Raw genomic sequence first — 21,599 nt, 5'->3', positions numbered from 1 at the left:
GTAAATAAATAATAGAAACTGTAAAAGTAGCTACAAAAAATATGGTTTGACTCTGTGAAGCATCAAGCATCGAAAAATATACAATGCTTTAAATAAATAAACGCACTGTTACGCATAAAACTTCCTTATTGTATTATTCCACTACATATTATATAATCGAATTTCCGTTAATACTCTAAGATATATTGTTACTATTTTTTGTACAAAATGATTGTTTTTCAGTGTTCGCAATTTTTTACGACTGACGAATGATCTAGGTATGTTCAATCTTTTAGATGAATCATCGACTATTATCAGTTGTTTTAATTATTAAAAACCACGGCCGAATCGTGGAATTTATACTAAAAAATACAATTGATAAAAATTAAAGTAATAAAATATGAAATGAATTAAATAAATATTATAGTATTTTTATGACTGTTAATTAGATAATTGGGACTACACCTTATCAACAACAAAGTTAACCTACTATGTTAAGCCTGGGGGCTCAGCTGGTAAAACGTAGTGACTGTAAGCTATCTTAAGCTGCCGAGGGAAATCAATTTTCATATATTTTTTCAACGAAATCAATTTTCGTCAACTGTAGGTCAATCAATCACTCATAAAAAAAGGTTTTTCTTATGTTTGGTTTTTTAAATGGCTCTAAACTAAAATTGTCAGGGAAAATCTATTTAGTTTTTATATAAATCTTCAATGAACAATTGAAATATTTTTTTGTTTGTTTATTGTTTTTATTAATATTTTTTTCTGTGGTCTGTATCTTTGAAAAGTCGTAGGTTCGGCATAACCTACAGAAAACTGAACTAAGCTGTAGACCACCTTTACAGAAAGTACTTTTAAATGAAGACTCCAAATATTGGTTTTATTCACTTTTCACATTACATTCACACAGTACTTGCAATTGAAACCAATGACGCTTTCATAACCAGTGTTATAAACTTATTTTATAGGAATCTATATCATATTTATAAATAATAAACAGCCGGGGCGTTTGTAAAGCTCATTTTAGAAACAGTTGCATATAAAAAATATACATAATTTCATAGTCCATTTATATATATATTTTACGATGTTTTTTTGGGCGTCTTACTTACTAACTCTTCATAGAGTGTTCAGTAACAAAAAATAAATATTTAGTCCTATTATAGTTTTAGATAAATAACATTAATATTATTTTATTAATATATTTTTTAAATACCTGTTTTAATTTTGTCAGTTTGGTTTTTGTTTTAATTTATCATTGTCAAAGAATTAACTGTAATGTATTTGCTCTTTTCCTTGTTTTGATGTAAGTAAACAGTGTTGAATTAATAAAAAAATAAATGGAATTGAAGGAAATAGGTTCCACGTACGAGATACGACTTTTTAAAATGAAGTTAATTCCTCCCAAATCATAACAAATACCGAAATGTTAAAAAAAATTAAACAAGGAAGATATTTAAGCCTTATTATTTAACATGAGATTATTTAATATTCTTCTGGTTATGGATAAATAAAATATACTGAAATAATATAATAGACATTTATAAAAATAATTTAACAAAAACAAATAAAGTATAGAATGAGAAAACTTTTCTTCACTGTGTATTTTCATAATAAAACACATGATTTATCAAATAATTACTAGGCTGAATGATTTGCCCTTTGCTGGTTGAAAGCGATGACAAGAAAAAGTATTGACGTTTTACCGAAGACGAGGCTGTATGTGATTATACCTTTTTCTTTTGCAAGAGGAAAAACAATTGACATTTGACAATGACATCTGACGCCAGTACGAATGACGGTGACGCTGTTTCTGAAACAGCTTCAGCTTAATCTAGACTGGACTTCAATTTTGAGAAGCCGGCTATTCGAAACTCCGCCAGCATTGTTGAAAATATAAAATAATTTAAAACTCAGGATATTAATCCACATTAAACTCCAGTAAAAAAAGTGATATCCTAAAGGATAAAACAATTTTTTACGTTTTATTTAAATCCTTGACAAAAAGTATATATACGTACCACGTGTTTTAAGTTTCTGAAGTGAAATAATTAATTTCTGAATACCTTTTATTATGCGCTAAAAAAAACCAGTATTATTTCAAGTGACAAAAGAATATCCTCTTGCTATTTAAAGCAGTTATTATAATAATAATTTGATAACACGTGCTTAAACAACGAACCATGTCAAACGCAGAAGGTGACTTACGGGATGGGCTGTCGGCTAAGGAAATCTTTGCAAACAGCGAAGGTCTGACTTATAATGATTTCCTTCTGCTTCCGGGATTCATCAATTTCAAAGCCGAGGAAGTCGACTTGACATCTCCACTCACCAAGAAAATAAACCTCAAGGCACCTCTGGTTTCGACTCCGATGGACACCGTAACCGAAGCTGACATGGCTATCGCCATGGCTCTATGTGGAGGTATAGGTATTATACATCACAATTGTACTCCAGACTATCAGGCTAATGAGGTTCATAAAGTCAAGAAATATAAACACGGTTTTATCCGAGACCCAGTCTGTATGGGTCCAGAAAATACCGTTGCTGATGTCTTGGAGGCGAAGAAGAAAAATGGATTTACAGGTTATCCAATTACAGAAAATGGAAAATTAGGCGGGCGTTTGATTGGTATTGTCACATCTAGGGATATTGATTTTAGGGAAGGTGACCCACAACTCAGTTTAAAAGAAGTTATGACACCTATACAGGAAATGATTACTGCCCAGTCTGGTGTTACGCTACAAGATGCTAATTACATCCTGGAGAAGAGCAAAAAAGGAAAATTGCCCATTATTAATGGCTCCGGTGAACTCGTGGCTCTGATTGCTAGAACTGATTTAAAAAAGGCCAGAAGTTACCCCAATGCATCAAAAGATTCCAACAAACAGCTGTTGGTGGGTGCTGCTATTGGAACTAGAGATGCTGACAAGGAACGTCTTCAACTTCTTGTAAACAATGGAGTTGATGTCATTGTTCTAGACTCTTCTCAGGGTAATTCAATATATCAAATAGAAATGATCAAATATATTAAAAAGACTTACCCTGACATCCAAGTCATTGGAGGAAATGTTGTAACAAGGATGCAAGCTAAAAATCTCATTGAAGCTGGTGCTGATGCCTTGAGAGTGGGTATGGGTAGTGGATCTATTTGCATTACACAAGAAGTTATGGCTTGTGGATGCCCTCAAGCTACAGCAGTTTATCAGGTTAGTTCCTATGCTCGGCAGTTTAATATCCCGGTTATTGCTGATGGCGGAATCCAGTCTGTTGGCCACATTGTCAAATCTCTTGCATTGGGTGCTTCTACTGTGATGATGGGATCACTTCTAGCGGGCACTTCAGAAGCTCCAGGTGAATACTTCTTTTCTGATGGTGTTAGGCTTAAGAAATATAGGGGAATGGGAAGCTTAGAAGCAATGGAAAACAAAGATGGCAAAGGCTCAGCTATGAGTCGATATTTCCACAAGGAAACTGATAAACACAGAGTTGCTCAGGGAGTTAGTGGAAGTATAGTTGACAAAGGATCTGTTCTTCGATTTCTTCCATACCTACAAACTGGAATGCAGCATAGTTGTCAAGATATTGGTGCCCGTTCAATAACTAAACTGCGCGAAATGAGTTACTCTGGGGATTTGAGATTTATGAAAAGAACATATTCAGCACAATTAGAAGGAAATGTTCATGGATTATTTTCTTATGAAAAACGATTATTTTAAAAGCAGCCGTGCCAACCTTACTTGAAGTAGCAAACTACTTAAGTAGTAAAGTATCCATTAATAGTTATTTTGTATGAAACATATACAAGCATTTTTAAAATTTTATAATGTATGAAGACATAAAACTGTTATTTTGTGTAATTGTATAATTGTAAGCTTGCATGGACAGCTGTTAATATTACAAACTAAGTATTCCATTTATGATTTTATATCTTATGTAATATTGATGAATATACTATGTAAGTTATGGACCAGATGTAAAATATCTTTCATAAATAAAGTTATTGCCACTAAGTATACTTTTATTACATTGTTTCAATATATTATTTACTAGACATAGAGTAATTATAGTTTAATCTTGTTATCTCTTGACTTATAGGGTTTCATGACCTTTATAAACAAGGAAGCCTTGCTGAACATACCATATTGCTAATGAAGTCTTCGAAATAGACGGCTATGGGGAAATTTTCAATAAAAATGCTGAGTAATTTCTAATAATCACATTTTAATGGAATTATAATATGCACAAGCTGCATATGCATGAATATTCAAATTCGTTTTGACAATAAATATGATTGAAAGTGCTAAATAACTTAAATATAAAAAATTAATATGTGCTACATATATGCGTTTGACTGGTGCATCCAATTTCATTAGCCTATACAATCTTAGCTCTAGACAATTTCACATTCCGCTAACCTTTTTGCCCTATATAGTTTGAAATATTTAATAAATAATACTGTTTTATATAAAACAAGAGAGCAATATTGGCTCATTTAATTGTCCGTTTTTTATACACAATAAATTACTTGATAGATTTTGTATTAATCATGAACTCTCAATTCAAACTAAAAAATTCTCTTGCTTAATATTACAAGACAATATTAGTTACATATATAAAAAGATATGTCGTTATGTCATGATATTACTCTTCCAGATCAGATGTTACTTGAACCATCCCACCAAAGTGCAAAACCAAAATATCAATATTCCTGACTCCACCACGCACCAGTCGGAATGCATTAAGTCAAGCAAGAAGCGTATAAATCTTACTGGGATAATACCTTAACTTAATCAGCACATTCTCGTCTGTTAACAGGAGATCAATGATGAGATTTTTTTTAACATACAGACTTTGTTGGCATTATATATGATGCCTTAGTCTATGGTTACTACTTGTGATTTTTTATATCATGTCCTACATTATAATGCAACTCTAAAGCGATACGTATTATTCGTTAATTGAAATCTAAAAATTGTTTTTATTATTTACTACAGAATTTATTTCTATAAAATTGGAGATTCACCAACAAAGTCGTAATAGTATAAAAACATACCAGCCATATGGGACCTCTTTGAAACATCAAAGGATCCATGGTAATTTTATATCTGGTGCTGTAAATACTATGTCATGTCCACAGTTGGTATTGTAACATACCAGAAAGTGCTGCAATTATTAAAAACACTAATACTACAGCAATTACTCCTTGTCGCCCTCTGCGTCTTCGTCCTCCCTTTGGAACTCAGGGCCGGGAGTTGCGCCATCTTCGAACACTATTTCCTCTGGATTGGGAGCACGGGGCAGGAATTCTTGACCTGGGCAGATCTTCTTATAGATTTCTTCTGCCTGAAAATATACGATTAATTATTTTTTTGCGAAGATACGGAATAATGAAGTATTCGGTTTCACGAAAATAAGATAGAGTCACGTTAGGTATTAAATTTTTAGATTAGCTACTTCTTTTCAAACTAAATAATGTACAGGCACCATTCCTTTTAATTAGTTGGCTCAAGCGGTTTCTTTATAAGAGGCACTTGCGTAGGGAATATTATATAATATTAAGAGCAGAGATGGCCGAGTGGTTAGAACCCGTGCATCTTAACCGATGATTTCGTGCTAAACCCAGCCTGGGTTTTAATATGCTTCATTTTGTGTCTATAAATCATCTAGTGCTCGGCGATGAAGAAACATATCGTAAAACCAGTATGTGCATAACCCGCATTAGAGCAGCGTGGTGGAATAAGCTCCAAACCTTTTCCTCAAAGGGAGAGGAAGCCTCAGCCCAGAAGTGGGAAATTGACAGGCTGTGACTTTATTCAATAATAATTTTAAAACAAAAAAATATGATTTTGTAATTACTTATAAGAGCAAACAAAATAAATTTCTATGATAATTTTACTATTATCTCAATAAAATTAATTTCTAGGAACACCTAGTCCACGTCGAATATTAATTGTAACACGTTTTACACTCGTGATCAAGATATATTTTGTGAATTTATCAATAGTTATAGTTCGGGTCAAATGTAAAATAAACAGCCAAAAAACTTATCATCTAAACTTTTTGTATACCTATGTTTTTTTTTAACTTTTAAAATTATGTTATTGCTATTATTTTTATAAATAGAAGACATGACTTAAACATATAACTAGGTATATAACAAACATATTTAATTTTATTATTACAATTTACTTTATCTCCGTGTTTGTGATTTGAATTATCATTATTAGCAATTGTCACTATAAGTGAGCTCAGTTAAGTTGACCGTGTATTATATAACATAATAAAATATACAATGTAACCGTTTTCTATGTTTATATTACAACAAATCAAGAAAAGTCCGAAAGTGGAGTGTAATGTTTTCAGAGTTCATATATGTCTTTATTCCAAAATAACTTTTAAATTCCTTTTACGTGTATTGGTACGAAATTGTTTTACGCGGCTTGAGAGTGAGCTAGCAAGTAGCAGAAATAGTTACGTACGGAAAAATCGTTATGACCCCCTCCCGACCCCTTTCCCTTTCTTTCTCTTCCACTCTATCTCTTTCTACATTGTATTCCGTTTTATATAAACTTCTTTTTCATTATTTTTAATTAGAATTTTGTCATTATCATTTCAAATCAAATGAATTTTATGCAAGTAAACTTCACAACGAAGCGTTTTTGAATCGTCGATATTAAAATACTATCACCGTTTCGGAAAGCAGCCTCCAGTGAGAAGAAACGGCAAGAACCTCGCATAGTTGCTCTTTTCAAATAAACAGATTTACAATGCTGTTTTTTTTACAATAATTAGTGTCATGTGATGGAACCCGAGCCTGGCGTTTTTTTCTAAAAAGTACTCTTTTAATGAATAATAAGACTTATTTATTAATTAGTCTTAAGAAACTTTTTAAATTTCGTAAATGGTAAATTGGTTACATTTCCCGGTATCTTATTATATATGCGTATACCATTGCCCAAAAACGTTCTCTGTACCGTATGCAAACGGAATGTAGGAGTTACAAGTTTATTCTTATTTCTTGTATTAATAGTATGTATATCGGCTTTTATGGAATACCTTTGTATATTCTTCTGTATAAACATTATATTATCATACACCGATTTCTTTAAATTTTTCGCGTAATGATGTTCTAGAGCTAATATTGTAAATAGTTCGGATAGCTCTTTTCTGCAGAATAAATAAATACTATTTCAATATCTGCTGCATTACCCCATAACAACATTCCATATGACATAAGACTGAAAATTACTAAAATAAACTAGTCTAGCAGTACTTATGTCCGTGAGTTTTCTTATTGTTTTTATTGCATAAATGGCACTATTTAGTTTCCCTGCTAGGGCATACAAATGGGTGCCCCACTGAAGTTTGGAGTCAAGGGTTATTCCTAGAAAGGCCGTCGACTCAACAAACTCAAGCCTTTCATTATTCAAAATGACGGCAGAAGAATTTGATTTGACATTTGGCAGAGAAAACAAAATACATTTAGTCTTTTTGGCATTTAGTACCAAATTATTTATGTCAAACCAACCAAGAACCTGCGACAGAGCACTGCTTACAACGTCATACTTGTTTATATTTGGATGAGCAAATAGGCCAAATGAGGGTAAGTGCTGTCCAAAGACATTGGATCTATAAGAAACATAGATAGTCCCATAAATGTCCTAACACTACCACGAAAGAAAGTGGTACAAAGGACCTTATCCCACCACGGAATTATGGACTGGGACGATTCCTTGCGACTTTTCCTTTAACTTAAACGTAGTGAATTATTAACAAACACAAGTACAATCCAAAAAACGGTAACAACTTCTAATACTGTTCACCCTTATAAAAATCGACTATTTTAAAGTAATCAGACCAGCCTAACTATAGCTGCCTATAATACACATGGTCGGTATAGTGATGTGCGCGTCAAACACGTGCTATCGATAAAATAATGTCGCGGTGAATGACTTACACTCTCGTGCAAATCACTCATTTGAACTATTGCTGTTATATTACTATAATAAATTATATTTATTTCTATTCAATCAGCATTTTAATATTTAATTAAACGATTTTTGCACGCAATATAAATCTGTCAATGTAAATATTTATCAGCAAGCTTATAGTATTATTATCAACAATGCTTTACTTGAATAATGATATCAAAGTAACACCGATTACAAATAAATAATAATTATAGGGATTTAACACAACAAATCAATAACAAATTATTGATTCAGATATATAAATAATTATGACAAATAGATACAGACGTCAATCCTTAAAAAAATATTTACGTCATAAACTTCAAAAAAGTATTTTAATCAAGAAAACTACAAATTAACGTGCGTGTGTGTCTGGGTCTGTGTGTGTGTGTCCGGGTGTGCGTTACCTGGTGCACGGCGCGGTCGTAGTCGAGTCCAGCGTCGGGCCCGGCGCACACGTGCACGCAGTCCGTGCCGCTGTGCACGGCCGCGCTCGTGTCCTTCACGTTGTAGAACAGCGACCACAGGCACTGCGACGGCAACACGACATCACATTAGAAAACACTACATATGTATTTCAGATAGGCCGAATGGTCAGTGGTCACCGCACCTCAGAGAAATTAGCATCGAAGAAATATTAACCAATTCTTTACATCGCAAATGTTCCGGCAATCTTGGGAACTAAAATGTTATGTCCCTTGAGCCTGTAGCTATACTGGCTCACTCACCCTTTAAGCCGGAATACTACTATATTAAGTATTGCTGATAAAGAGTCAAACTATCTGTCATGCATGTAACTTGCGTGAAATAATTTGTTTACAAGATCTTACTAAATTAATTTGACAACCCATAAATTAGTATTAAATCAAAATAATGTCGTTTAATCACCCACAGAAAAATGTCCGAATTCATGAAGAATAAAAATAAATCTGTGCTTTCAACAACCGACTATTCCTCTTATTTTCTCGCATTCGACTAAATGAGTTGTGGTCAAGTAACCGCGACTCAATGCGCAAAACATCAAAACTTAAATTTAAAAAAAAAATACTTTATAAGTAAGTCTTCAAATATTTTAAAAAGTAGATAGATTTAATCTGCACTCGATACATTTATTTTTACCGCAATTAAAGCAAGGATTGTGTGGTTAAGGTGGATTAGCGTGCCTTAAAGCAATTTCGTGTCGGGGTTATTTCTCATTATTCATAACCGGTGCGTCCCGGACATAATCACCGGCGACTTTATCTACTAAAGTCTCAGTCAGATATATTTCAACCCGTTTTATTTCTTACTAAATACATACATACTGAACGTTTATGGCAAATCAAAACGATCAAGGTTTACGCCTATTTTGTAGCAAAGTTAAGGTTTTAACGGTTCAACCGACCGATGCGAAACTTACAAAGTACTTAAGAAAGAAATTTTAGTAATATAATATTATTTGTGTTTAAAATAAAATTCGGACGAGTTACAGGCCGACATACCTACGGTTCATTATTTTTCTAAGCATTGATAAAATAACATTTCTATAGCTTTACCAGATTATGGGTGACCACCGTCTCCCGTCTTTATTACCAGTCAATGCCAGAAGGAGTAGATGCAAAAACAACTCTGACCTTGAATCGTTACGACATTATTGGTCTAAAATCTAAATAATTATTACGTGGTATTCATTACGGATTCGTGAAAAATTTACTTTTTGTATATCGGCGAAGTTGCTATCAAAACATTATGTAGTTAAACTGCAATAGTGTTTACAGTGTGAATTATAAATAAATATATGTTAATGTACATAGAGGAGCTATAGTATCTGTACTCTTCAGGCCTCGGGATACGCTACACATGAGGGACTTTCTTTAACAGACCTTGGGTTTATCGGAGGTCGCAGTCTGGTCCCCGCCGGACATATCGAAGATTTTCTCCGCGTACGGCTTCAAGTCACTCTCTGCATCTTTTACCTTGTTCGTTACTAAATAAACCACGACTGTAATAGAAAAAAAAGTAAACCATTAATATTTAATTCGTTTTGGGAATATATCATTAGAAATATAAAATATCTTATACTAATTCAAATGTCTTCATTCAAATTTGAAGCAACAGCACCGAATGCTCCGCAATGACAACAGTAGAACTGAGAAGAACCAGCGAAAGAAACTCAACGATCTTTTGATCTCATTTTATTAGATTTTACAAAATTCTATGAAATAGTCAGTATGAGTATTTCTCAAGTTATATTATTATTATTTATAGTATTATCTATAAAGCTACTTATTGCATCGCTATATATATATATATATATTTTTATTTATTTAGCGTCAGTCTTTGTCTGGTATCCCATTGTCTAACCGCATACATACAAGAGCTACTGACTCAGTACAGACTTCGATGATAAGTGTGACGATTTCGTCTTTTTTCCTGAATTCGTGTTTTGATTAAAATAATTTCTGTTTTGAAATAAAATATATTTAAATGAGAAAAATTATTGTTAATACACATTCTCAACACTCTTTAAGATGGAGTACATGAAATTGTGCTCTATATTTAATGGTCATACCATCGCCCAGACATTGACAAGAAATATTAACCACTCGTGACATCGCATTGTGCCTTCATCCTGGCTGACTGCACTGGCTAACTCACAATACATACTAAGCTGATTGCTTGTAACTAAGCTATTGCTGTTTGGCGATAGGATATGTGAGTGTGGTGCAAGTGCTGCATTATCGCCCCAAAAACAAAATTACGACTTACATAACTTAGGTTATTTCTGAGAACATTATATAGCACGTATTCTTAAAAAAAAAAACGAGAAATAGTAAAATGAAATTTCAATGAATAATTCTGACAAAGTAATCAGTTCTTTGAGAATAATAATAAAAAAAAAACGGATTTTAGTATTTTGATGTATGTGTTTAAAATACATATATCTGTTTAATTTTGTTTATTGGCTTCGGTCGTTTCGTTAATGTTGTCGAATCTTATGTTTTTCATACAAAATATACCAGGTTATAACCGCAGTACCTTATCGTACCGATTTTTTATGGCGTGACGTTTACGAACTAAAGCGAACAAGTATAGATAATATGTAAAACATTAAAATGAATTACTATTTAATCTGAATAAGCCGATATGGCCCAGTGGCTTAGACATTTAAATCTTAACCGACGATTGCGGGTTCAAACATAGGCAAGCATTACTGAATTTTCTTGCACTTGATTTTTGTTTATATAATAAAACAATAATTCATTTCGTACCCGTGCGGTCAAGGAAAACGTCGTAAACAACCCTGCATGTGACTCATTCCACTGAAATTCGAATACGTCACATACAGGTGAGATGCAGCTTATCCTCAAAAGGGAGGGGGAAGCCTTAGCCGAGCAGTGAGAAACTTACATACTATTACTTTAGTTACTACTCCACTGAAAACAGATAAAAATCTGTATTAACTACTTAAATTCTGTTCTTCAATGTTTATAAAGATCTTCAGACATGCGTAACATTTGAATTTACTTGAAGCGAGAAGAATGTTAAACAGGATCATTCGTAGAGCCATGGCCTTTTATATGCGGCCAACTAAACATACTATTCAATTAAATAAAAAAATAATATTGGATGTTGGTATATATATTTGAGATAAAACTTCGACCCCATTTGTGCTATCACCTAATCCAAACATTTTACTATGAATCGTATCGGTTTACCATCGAACTTAAATTTTCTGTGACCGTAAACGCTTATAGACGTCATAATAATTATTTAACCTTTGTGTCAAGTGTAGTGTCGTAAATGCTAAAGAGCCATCGCAACCAAAGCCGGGTAATATCATAGTGAAGCTAGCAAATAATATATATTTAATGACTGATTAAAAACTGGTTGTATTGTTTTTTGGTAAACAAAAAACAATATTAATAAAACATTACCTTATTTTGATCAACAGAAATTGGAAAAACGGAGACAGTTTTAAAATTAATAGCACTTACGTTTGCATAATTTATATTTCAAAAATAAATTGATATACTAAAATTTGTAAAAAAAAAAAAAAACAAAAAAGGTTTCTCATAAATAATCAAGGCGCCGTAATTTAAATAATCAAGATTTCTTCAAAAACGAATAAACCTTGTAACCCTACATTAGCTTTGTACAAAACCGACGCGTCCTTAACGACTACCGAGAACATTGCACTTACAAAGAGATAAACCATACGTAAGTCAATCAGCGTGATATGTTTACGGTATAAGAGCTTAGTGTTTTTAGTAATTTGTACAATGAAAAACAGACAATACAATTTAATTATATTTAAAGTTCACGGCTTGAGTGCCGAACTTTCAAGAACATTTTTTTTTAGTAATCATACATATTTCAAGACGATCTAAACAGACATACAGCCTGTTTAGATTAGATCTTGAAACTGATTATCAAACGACTTTCTGATATTAGAAAAATTTAAATTAGTATTTAGGCTTCTGTATAATTGTGTTTGGTACAACCCGGAAGCGATAGATGGCGCTGATTGAAAATGTCACATTCCTGAATCACGCTGTCCTTATTATTTTTCCCGCCGGGTGACGCTGTAGAGGCCATTACGGCATACAGCAAACTCAATTCGAAAAAAAAAGTAAAGTTACCCACCCGTCCGGTGACGCTACATAAATACTTACATATAAATTATTACTTATTGTCAATTCGTAAAAAATACGTTAAGTGAACAAATAAAATTGTAGTTGTGTTGCTTCGTTCACCATTCGATACCCCAATAATATATCGCTGTAAGCTTCTGTTGATGATTTGAAATCAAACTATTTAAAAAAAACCGCTTAGTTCAGTCTGCTTGGTCTGATGTTACCGATTTTCCCATCGGGTACACGGCTATAATATAACCTGTAATATTATATTAAAATTATGTGTTCTCTAAAAATATATTTTTAGGAGATGGATACATCTATCCAGGTCCATCCGTAACAATTCATTTTCAGTTAAGTATTTAACACTAACAAATTGTCGTCTTTCTCTTGAAACTGTTTGTCTGTTTTAGTAGCCAGAAAAAAAATAATAATAATGCGTTGTAACAACGAAAACTTTAATGAATCATTTGTTGCTGTGAATTTTATTTCAAATGCAATCAAAAAATGGCTGAATAAAACGCTCTACAAACGCTTAAGTAGGAAGCCTTATATTTCCTCAATTTGCCAGTCAATGACTCATGGTCATTTAAAAAAAAAACTTGGTACTAAAGCACTAAATGAGTTTGCTAGCGAGGTGCAAAAAATAAACGGACTTGTGCCACCAAAAAAACAAACGAAATCTTGTATGAAGACACGAATCAAAAAGCTCGACGAAGTAGTCGCAAAACTTTTTTTTATTTACATATTTAGATTTTGTTGCATTTTTTTAATTAGCAAGAGATTTCATTTTTCACAAGATTTTTCAGAAGACAATTGTTATAACGTCTTTAGACGTCTACTGACTCAGAAAGTGTTTATATAATAGTTAATCTTTATTTGACAATATTGATGTGTTTGCTACTGAATTTATATGAAACGAATAAAGCAAAAGATCTGGTTATATCGCGTTTTTTGCCGCTTTAAGTGTAACAACAACATTCAATAAAACGCCAGAAAAAACATTGACTCATGAATTACGAACAAAATTTCACAAAGTTCTAACACTATTTATATAAAGCTTTCAATTTGTAATTTTATCTGTATAGACTATAGTTGTGTTAATTTATATAGTTCTGTGGTATATATTAGCATTTATATTAATATTATAATCGAAGCGCTTTAAAAAATTAATAATTATGGTTCGTGAAATTGACTTCAAGTAATCTCCAAATGCTAATTAGTGAGGAAAATAAAATAATGTAAGGTAGCTAAAATAGATATAATACGGTAAAAATTACGAAAGATCCCGACATATCATTACAGTAAGCGTCGATGTCCCACAACTGGGCTAATACCTCGTCCCCTTTCGAGGAGGTTTCGAGCTTATTCCACCGTGCTCCAATAAGATACGACGGATACACGAGTAGCAATTTATGTGAAATTAGACACATGGAGGTTTCCTCGCGATGTTCTCCTTCACCGCCGAGCACGAGATGAATTATGAACACACATTAAACGCATGAAAATTCAATATGTTTATAATTCCTTGAAAGGTGTTGGTTTTAATATATATATAAGCGAATGGGATATACAATTATATATGTATATGTTTTTTATGAGTTCCGAGTTTCACCGGAACCTTTTAGATTAGAGCTATACCTCTCAGCATTTGAAGAGTTACATCTAATTAAAATTACATTGGACATCTTGGAATAACAGTTTCTTCCACTCTCAAATCGCAATGACTCTCCTGACCAAATTCGGTCCCGGCGACTATAATCTGCAACAGCAACTGTGCTGGACATGTTATAGTGCCCGAGTGTGTACGTAAATATTAGTGCAGTCTATTCCTTATAGCTCGATGGGACAGCAACGGGTGGAGAGCTCGAGCGCACGACCTCGAGATATAAAGCTTTATGAGCTTACTAAGCCAGCGAAACTGTCATTAATAATAACTAATATATATACACTGAAAAAACCCTTATGAAGTAGGACTTTGTGCTATTATAAAAAAAAATGTATCTATAACGATCGGTCGAAAATACTTACAAAGTCCTTTAGGGCAGGAGCCAGTTGCGGGGCCAACCTCCAGAACAGTCACACAGTTCTGTTCGTCATTGAGTGGCGGGAACCTGAACAGTGTCAGAGGTTCCTTCTCGCTCGCCATAATCGTTCCATTTGTTATGAAAATAGCCTTTGATATGTCACAGGTTTCCGCTGGCTCCGACGAAATGAAATCCTTGGGGCATTCGTTGATGCCGATAACCAAGTGGTCACATTTCAGAGTTTTCGACTTACTGCCGACAACCACGACAGTCTTGCCCTCATCGACGGTCTTTGTTTCAACGGAGTCGATTGGCCGGTTCAAACAATACCATCCGCCGAACACTGCACACAATCTTAAAAAGAAAAACGGTTTTATTCGTTATCATATTAACGTATAATTATTTGTATAATTTTTTTATAATAATTCTAATCTTACATTATAATTTTTACCTCAAGTCAATTCATTTTCATTCATTCGATTTTGTTACATTTCATATCACAATGAAATCATAAAACCGATGAAATGATACCAAAAACGTCGGTTTCATAATAAAATGTCAGTCGTGCATCATGCAATGCTAGAAAGTCGCCTTATTTTCGAGTGCGCTCGAACGATGCACATCTGGGTCAATAAACCTCTCGCCGCAACACTTTCATGGTTATTTTGCACTCAACTTTAACGTTACAAGAGAATGACATCAAATTTAGGAGCTCATAATTCATTTCATATTTAACAAATAACACATTTTTTATTGAAGTATAAAGGCCTTGAATCGAAAATTACGCGTTAAATTTAGCGTAACGTTATTTATTTGCTATGATTTATAGACGTTAATTTTAATAGAAACAGTTGAACGTTAAAAAATCGAACAGTCGAAGAGTGATGAAAACTGCTATATTAAATAACGAGTGCAGAGATATATTTTCAATGATGCGTTTTATTCTCCAATAAAAATCCATTTAATCGAAAACCGGAGTACAAAATATTTGTACAATCGATATTTCTCACTCCTCCAGTCCCGTGTATTGTAAATAAAAATAAACGCTTCGAAGCCGCTCTGAATGAGTCAGGATCGTTACGGAAATTTTATGATGTCGTGTTAAATTTCCGAGGAATTTTTAAAAGTATTTCTGTTTTATTACACTACTCTCTCAAGTTTCAATCAAGATACATACTTTCATTGTTTAACTGTTACGTCATATAAAATATTTGCAATCGAATTTACATTACAATTTTTTTAAAGATATTACATAACAGGGATGTTTAAAATGGTTATGACGTAAACGTATATATTTCTATCATGTATATTAATTTCGATTTATAAAATTAGATTTTTTACTAATGTGCAACCACTAAACCCATATACATAAAACTTAAAGAAAAATTATATATATAATATTATAATATAAGTAAAAAAATTATAACGTTTCGCATCCCCCCCCCCCTTTATCTTTAGACTATTGACGTGACAAGCGTGACGTTTAAAATTTCGTATAAATATTTGCAACAGAAATTACCTATCGTTTTTTTTTTTTAATTTCATTGTAACCATAACAAGTAGGTATAAAGGATAATGAAATAAAGCTACGAATCTCTATCGTGTCCTATGTAATCATTTCAATCTAACTAAAAATTGAATTATTCATACGATGAATAAGCCCCGAAAAACTAAAGTATGTACACATTGTTTTTAACATTATATCCACGGATATGTTACACCCCTCATCATGAGACGTCAAGATACATGTGTGTAGGAAGCACTTTGATAAAAATACTTCAAACGATTGTTTTGAATACTGCAGAGGTATTCTGTAAGAATAATTCGAAATTAACCGCAGCACACGAACGAATAATGTCAGTATGTGATATGCGATGTTGCCTATAATAATTATAAAATTTATAGAATACACCGAAACTCGGTTGTCAACTTTTCACGAATGAAATACGAAGTGAATTCTTTCAGAAACGCACTGCTGGTTAGTTCGTTTAATAGTTATTAAACGCATATACCAACAAGAAAGTTTACCTTACAAATTTAACACGACTTCCCGTAAAAGGAATATAATATTTAAAGTTTATCTACGTATGTATGTGAGTTTCTTTATTACATCATAACTTTAAATACCTAAACAGATTTGGATGTATGAGTATCGTTAGAATCCTTAGAGCACCGCATTCTGAGTTTAAATTAAGAAATTGATTGTATTTTTATTATTTTTGCATAAATATATATGTTGTATATATATTGTCTTACCGGCAGAAACATTGAGGTATTTCTCCACTTCCATACATCGGCCACAAAAATGGAGTATTCCCATAACGACCGAGGCTCATGAGGAACTTCTTACATTCCCTCACGCCCTCCAAGCAAGGCATGCTCTCGGTGCCGCCCGCGATAGCGAACAGAACGTAGTGGATCAAGTTTGGAGTTAGACCCTTATGGGTTAAGTATTCTTTGAAGGTTTTGTCGTTCCAGTCTATAGGAAAAGAGTTGCGTTTTAGAAATATTGTGTATACTTAAAAATATCATGTTTAATAAACTATATTTACTATTAATAACATTCTTCTGGCTTATTTTCAGCCGCGGCAGCTCATTTCAAAGATACGTGTGTTTGTGACTTTTTTATTAAATATCTAGACGGCCGGGCAAATAGCCCACCTGATGGTATGATGGTAAGCGCTGTTACTTCAACTAAGATCAGATACCCTTGAACCTGTTGTTACACTGGCTCACCCACCCTTCAAACCGGAACACAACAATACTAAGTATTACTATTTGGCGGTAGAATATCTGATGAGTTGGTAGTCCCTACCCAGACTGGCTTACACAAAACTATCACGAATTAATACTCTCCAAGTCCGATGGGATAGCAATGCGTCACGATCGGGAAAAGACCAGGGCTTAACGTGCTATTTGAGATTCGGAAGTATAAACAAACTTCTAAGCTCCAAGTTACTATTAAAAACTAAAAGGAAACCAAACACTTACTGGTTCGACCCGGGATTTGAACCCGGGACCAATAATTAATCGCCTCATTTAACTCAATTCAGAATAGATTGCTGGCGTGGGTGTATGCTTGCAGCCCCACGGGACGGTAAAACTATCCATACTACAGGCTATTAAGAAACTACGAAATAACCTTTTTATCAATGACTACATTTACTTATGTATCCATAAAAAAGTAAAACCAAACCAAACTACATATCTGAGAAATGTATTTCGACTTTTAAAGTTTCCGAGTCATTTTTTTTCAATAAAAAATATAATACGTGATTGGAATGCTGTAAAATAATTACCTTTAAATTCGTTGTTCATTTCCTCGTCGTTGTAACCAACGATGGAAGTGAGCATTTTCATGAGCATACGTTTCTCGACGATGCTGACCGCCTCGGTGGCGAACACGTCGGCCCGGGAGCATGGCACCGGCATCAACTTGTCATTGAGCCAGGTGAGTACGCGCGTTACACAACGGAACTCCGCGTAACGAGCGATGTTTGAGGATATCAGAAGTTCAACCAGTGGACCTCGTGAGAACAGCAACTAAATAAATATTTCATCAGTCAGAGATATAGTGATTAGATAGGAACCACCCCATATTACCCCGTGGATGTCGTTGATTAAGGTTTTTATTTAGTAAGCGTATATACATTCATACAATATTTGCGCCTGAACAACATGCTTTCGAAAACAAACCCACCGACAAGCGGCCAGCGGATAGTCTACAAAATTAATTCCCTTCCATATTACAGATACAGTCACGCTTCACCGATCCTAAATAAATGAGATAAGGGAAAGCGAATGATAAAAATCAGTTATTATCTGTAAATGCAAACTTGGACGTATAAAACACAGGAATATTGCAAAAGTGTTGTTATGCATGGATTTGGAAGGCAAGAGGTAGACAAAAGAAGCTGTATAATACGCAGTGCCAACCGACCGGAAAATTAAAAAACAAAATATTCTTTATTCAAATAGGCTTTTACAAGGATTTTTTGTAAATTTACACAACTGTATTAAACGTAAGCCTACCACCGACTCGGAATGTAGATTTTACTGAGAATAACCGGCGAGGAACTTAGTAGTTACTCTTTTTTAACATTTGAAATTCAAAGTTAAATACAATTAATTATATATCATATATCCTGCCTGAAAGTCGACAAGTATTACCTATACGCTTTTTTATCATCTATATAATCTTGTGTTGAATAATGTGCTTTATTTATTAATGTGTTTTTGTTTTTTTCAACAAACGCTTTGAATTTAAGAATCGACGAAGAATATTTGCGGAATTTTATAGAAACGAATACCTTGCCCCAAAAAGGGTTTATTGACTTTGCGGTTTCAGAAACTAGGCGTTATAATAGAATATTCGGATACCCATTCGAATGATGAAAATTAAGTACTAAGAAAATATTTTGACCATGACTACGAAAGATATCGCTTAATATTTAAAAGTTCTGTTAATATAAAGTATACAAAAAAAGTGTTTTTGTAATGTGACGCATACAAAATAGGGTTCGAGTAATTTAAAAAAAAACGCTTTGGAATAGAAATCGTTGCTTAAAAAAAGATAAAAAAACGAACTACGACAAAGTGGACTGTTAGTCACAGTTTTATCTAAACGTAATGTACTTTACATGACACAAAAAGCGACGCTATAAAACGCGAACCATAGCCAACAAACAGTGAAGGAACTATTGGACTGTCAGACATTATAAAACATAAACAAACTTTTACCGTTTCGTATTTCCACAGTTAATTAGCAAATTTTATTTTTTAACGCAATTAATATAGAAACTGTAATTACAACTGCATGGTCCGATAATTTACGAAACATATATATTTGAGATATATTTTTTTAAAAGGCACTGATTAGCTAACCAGATTTGTGATTCATAAAAATGATATATTTAGAGAATTTAGTAAAGTATATAAGTTGATTCTTGTAAATGTATAATGAGCTATATAAAACTATATATTCAATTATGAATATGATATTTAAAGACTATCAAATTTATATAATTATTGCTTAGACAGCGTTAATGAGTACAGAATTTGAATTTGAAAGTTTCCCTTACCTTTGAAGTCATGTCAATATTGAACTTCCTGTACTCTGAAGTGAAATCAGCTTGACACCACACTTTCTTAGTGGGTTCAGCTTTACCGTCTTCACTGTCCTCCTTTGGTTCTTCTTGTGGAGGATCCCTATTGGAAACAATTATATAAGTTTGATTTTAATTTTTTTTTATAGGAAATATGAATAATTCCATCCAACACCAATGCATTGTGACCCATAGGAAGTAAGATGTTTTGTCCCTTAAGCCTATTATTAACTAATTACTATTACTTAACTACATTAAAATCAATAGATAACAATAAAAACTGTTACTGTTTGCCAGTGGAATAATTAATGAGTGAGTGATACCTACCCGGACAGGATTACACATAATAATAGTAATAAAAACGGAAGATAGTCTTCAGTTCTTCTTGTATTCGCTATTGTAAGAAAGTTATGTATGAATCAAATTATCTAGAAGTATATGTCTAATTTAGGTTTGGTATATATTTAATTTGTATGAAAAAAATTAGGGAATATATTGTAAAGGAATAATAATGAGCAAATTAACTTACTTATTTATGTACCACTTCTCTTCCAAGTTGTACACTTGCGAATGTTTATTTGGCTCAGTTTTAACCTCTTTGATGAATTTCTGCAGCCCGTCAAAATTATAAGAGGCCCATAAACCACCATAATGGTCACTGCAGTCAATGTGGAGGACATCTTTGCCAATTCGACTGCAAGCAGCAGCCACAATAGACTCAACCACACCTATTGAAGCAATTATTATATATTTAAGTAGAAAAAAGCTATAAATGTAAGCAATTTTTTTTGTCATTTATAACAATATTGGTATAAAATATAATGCTTCAAATATTTTTTGAAATTAATTATTATGTTTTAGTACCTTAATAAAACATATTAGTAAAGCACTCAGAGATAATAATAATAGTAGTCCAATATTAAAAAATATTTTTTAAACACTGTAGTTATAAAATAATTTGTTTTACAATAAATTGATTTTACCTGTAAAATGTCATTTTTTTTAATTCATAAAATACTCATATTAACTTAAAATATTTTACATTCCTATTTTCTACTAAAAAGTTAGCTTAAAATTTTACAAAAAATATCTTAGACTTGGACAGAAATTTCAAATTACGTGTTCAAATTAAAAAGACAATGAACTGCTAATCGACTCCGCAAATATTTAATAAATGAGTAATCCGTAAGAGGCAGACATATCGCTCACGCAGACAAAAGCATTGATTTATATGAAATCTGCATAGTTATTATTTTTCATACTAATCCAACTGTTTAAAGTAGTTCTCACTTTTACTTAGAAACTGTAAAAATGTTAGTCATACAGAACTGCAGAATGAATGAAAAAAGCCTAGATCGATACCTAAGTAGGCTACCTATCGCCATCAAACCCGGTATCATTTATAAAAAAAAATATGTCATACCTGTTCCTACAACGATGACATTGAAGTCGGTCGGTAAATCTTCGTCCATTTTTACCTCTTTAGTACGTCCAGCACAAATTAAATTGATTTTTTTAAAATATATAAATGAAAAATGTGCCTGCACTGTGTAAAGGATTTTACTTTCTCTGACATTTGATGTGTCTGACAGTGACAACTAAGCAACTACGTTCGGATACTATAAATTCACAACATTAATTTTGTTTTAAAAGAAAATAGTTTAAAAAGTATGTTACTCATTTTGAGAGTAATAAATTAGGACCAAAGAATCCTAGCAATTCCCTAATATAAAAAGCTTACACAGTAAAATTAAATCAATTCAACCCTTGACTGTTGTAAGTGCTGACTAAAGGATCTTTAGTAACCTACTAAACAAAAAAAAAACAGTAGTAGCAGTAAGCAAGCTATCTCACCATGCATATAAATATATTTATGCAAATATATAAGCCGAATTT

At 32.8% G+C, this 21,599-nt stretch overlaps 2 protein-coding genes across 2 annotated transcripts; one reads left to right on the top strand and one right to left on the bottom strand.

Moving 5' to 3' along the window:
- Positions 1 to 1,769: 1,769 nt before the first annotated feature.
- LOC113397421 (inosine-5'-monophosphate dehydrogenase) lies at positions 1,770 to 3,995 on the top strand. The gene has a single exon (XM_026635749.2). The coding sequence runs from the start codon at positions 2,166 to 2,168 to the stop codon at positions 3,699 to 3,701; it is 1,536 nt and encodes a 511-aa protein (XP_026491534.1). The 5' UTR covers positions 1,770 to 2,165; the 3' UTR covers positions 3,702 to 3,995.
- A 191-nt stretch (positions 3,996 to 4,186) lies between these two features.
- LOC113397420 (rab proteins geranylgeranyltransferase component A 1) lies at positions 4,187 to 21,301 on the bottom strand. Its single transcript, XM_026635748.2, has 9 exons — positions 21,127 to 21,301; positions 20,233 to 20,431; positions 19,680 to 19,806; positions 17,898 to 18,141; positions 16,855 to 17,077; positions 14,603 to 14,952; positions 9,818 to 9,936; positions 8,363 to 8,485; positions 4,187 to 5,328 (listed from the first exon to the last, which is right to left on the bottom strand). The coding sequence occupies exons 1-9, from the start codon at positions 21,173 to 21,175 to the stop codon at positions 5,182 to 5,184; spliced, it is 1,581 nt and encodes a 526-aa protein (XP_026491533.1). The 5' UTR covers positions 21,176 to 21,301; the 3' UTR covers positions 4,187 to 5,181.
- Between the last annotated feature and the right edge of the window lie 298 nt (positions 21,302 to 21,599).

The sequence above is a fragment of the Vanessa tameamea genome, chromosome 3 (assembly GCF_037043105.1).
Source record: "Vanessa tameamea isolate UH-Manoa-2023 chromosome 3, ilVanTame1 primary haplotype, whole genome shotgun sequence".
Classification (NCBI taxonomy): Eukaryota; Metazoa; Arthropoda; class Insecta; order Lepidoptera; family Nymphalidae; genus Vanessa; species Vanessa tameamea.
Note: the sequence above shows the minus strand (reverse complement) of the source record. Positions and strands in the feature narration are given on the sequence as shown.

Excerpts from the sequence above, each read along its gene's own strand:
- LOC113397421 (XM_026635749.2), top strand. The coding sequence starts at position 2,166 with ATGTCAAACGCAGAAGGTGACTTACGGGATGGGCTGTCGGCTAAGGAA.
- LOC113397420 (XM_026635748.2), bottom strand. The coding sequence starts at position 21,175 with ATGGACGAAGATTTACCGACCGACTTCAATGTCATCGTTGTAGGAACA. Across the intron at positions 20,432-21,126 it reads TGTCATCGTTGTAGGAACAG|GTGTGGTTGAGTCTATTGTG; the intron begins GTATGACATATT and ends TTGCTTCAATAG. Across the intron at positions 9,937-14,602 it reads CTCCTGCCCTAAAGGACTTT|TCGTGGTTTATTTAGTAACG; the intron begins GTAAGTATTTTC and ends TTTCTATTACAG.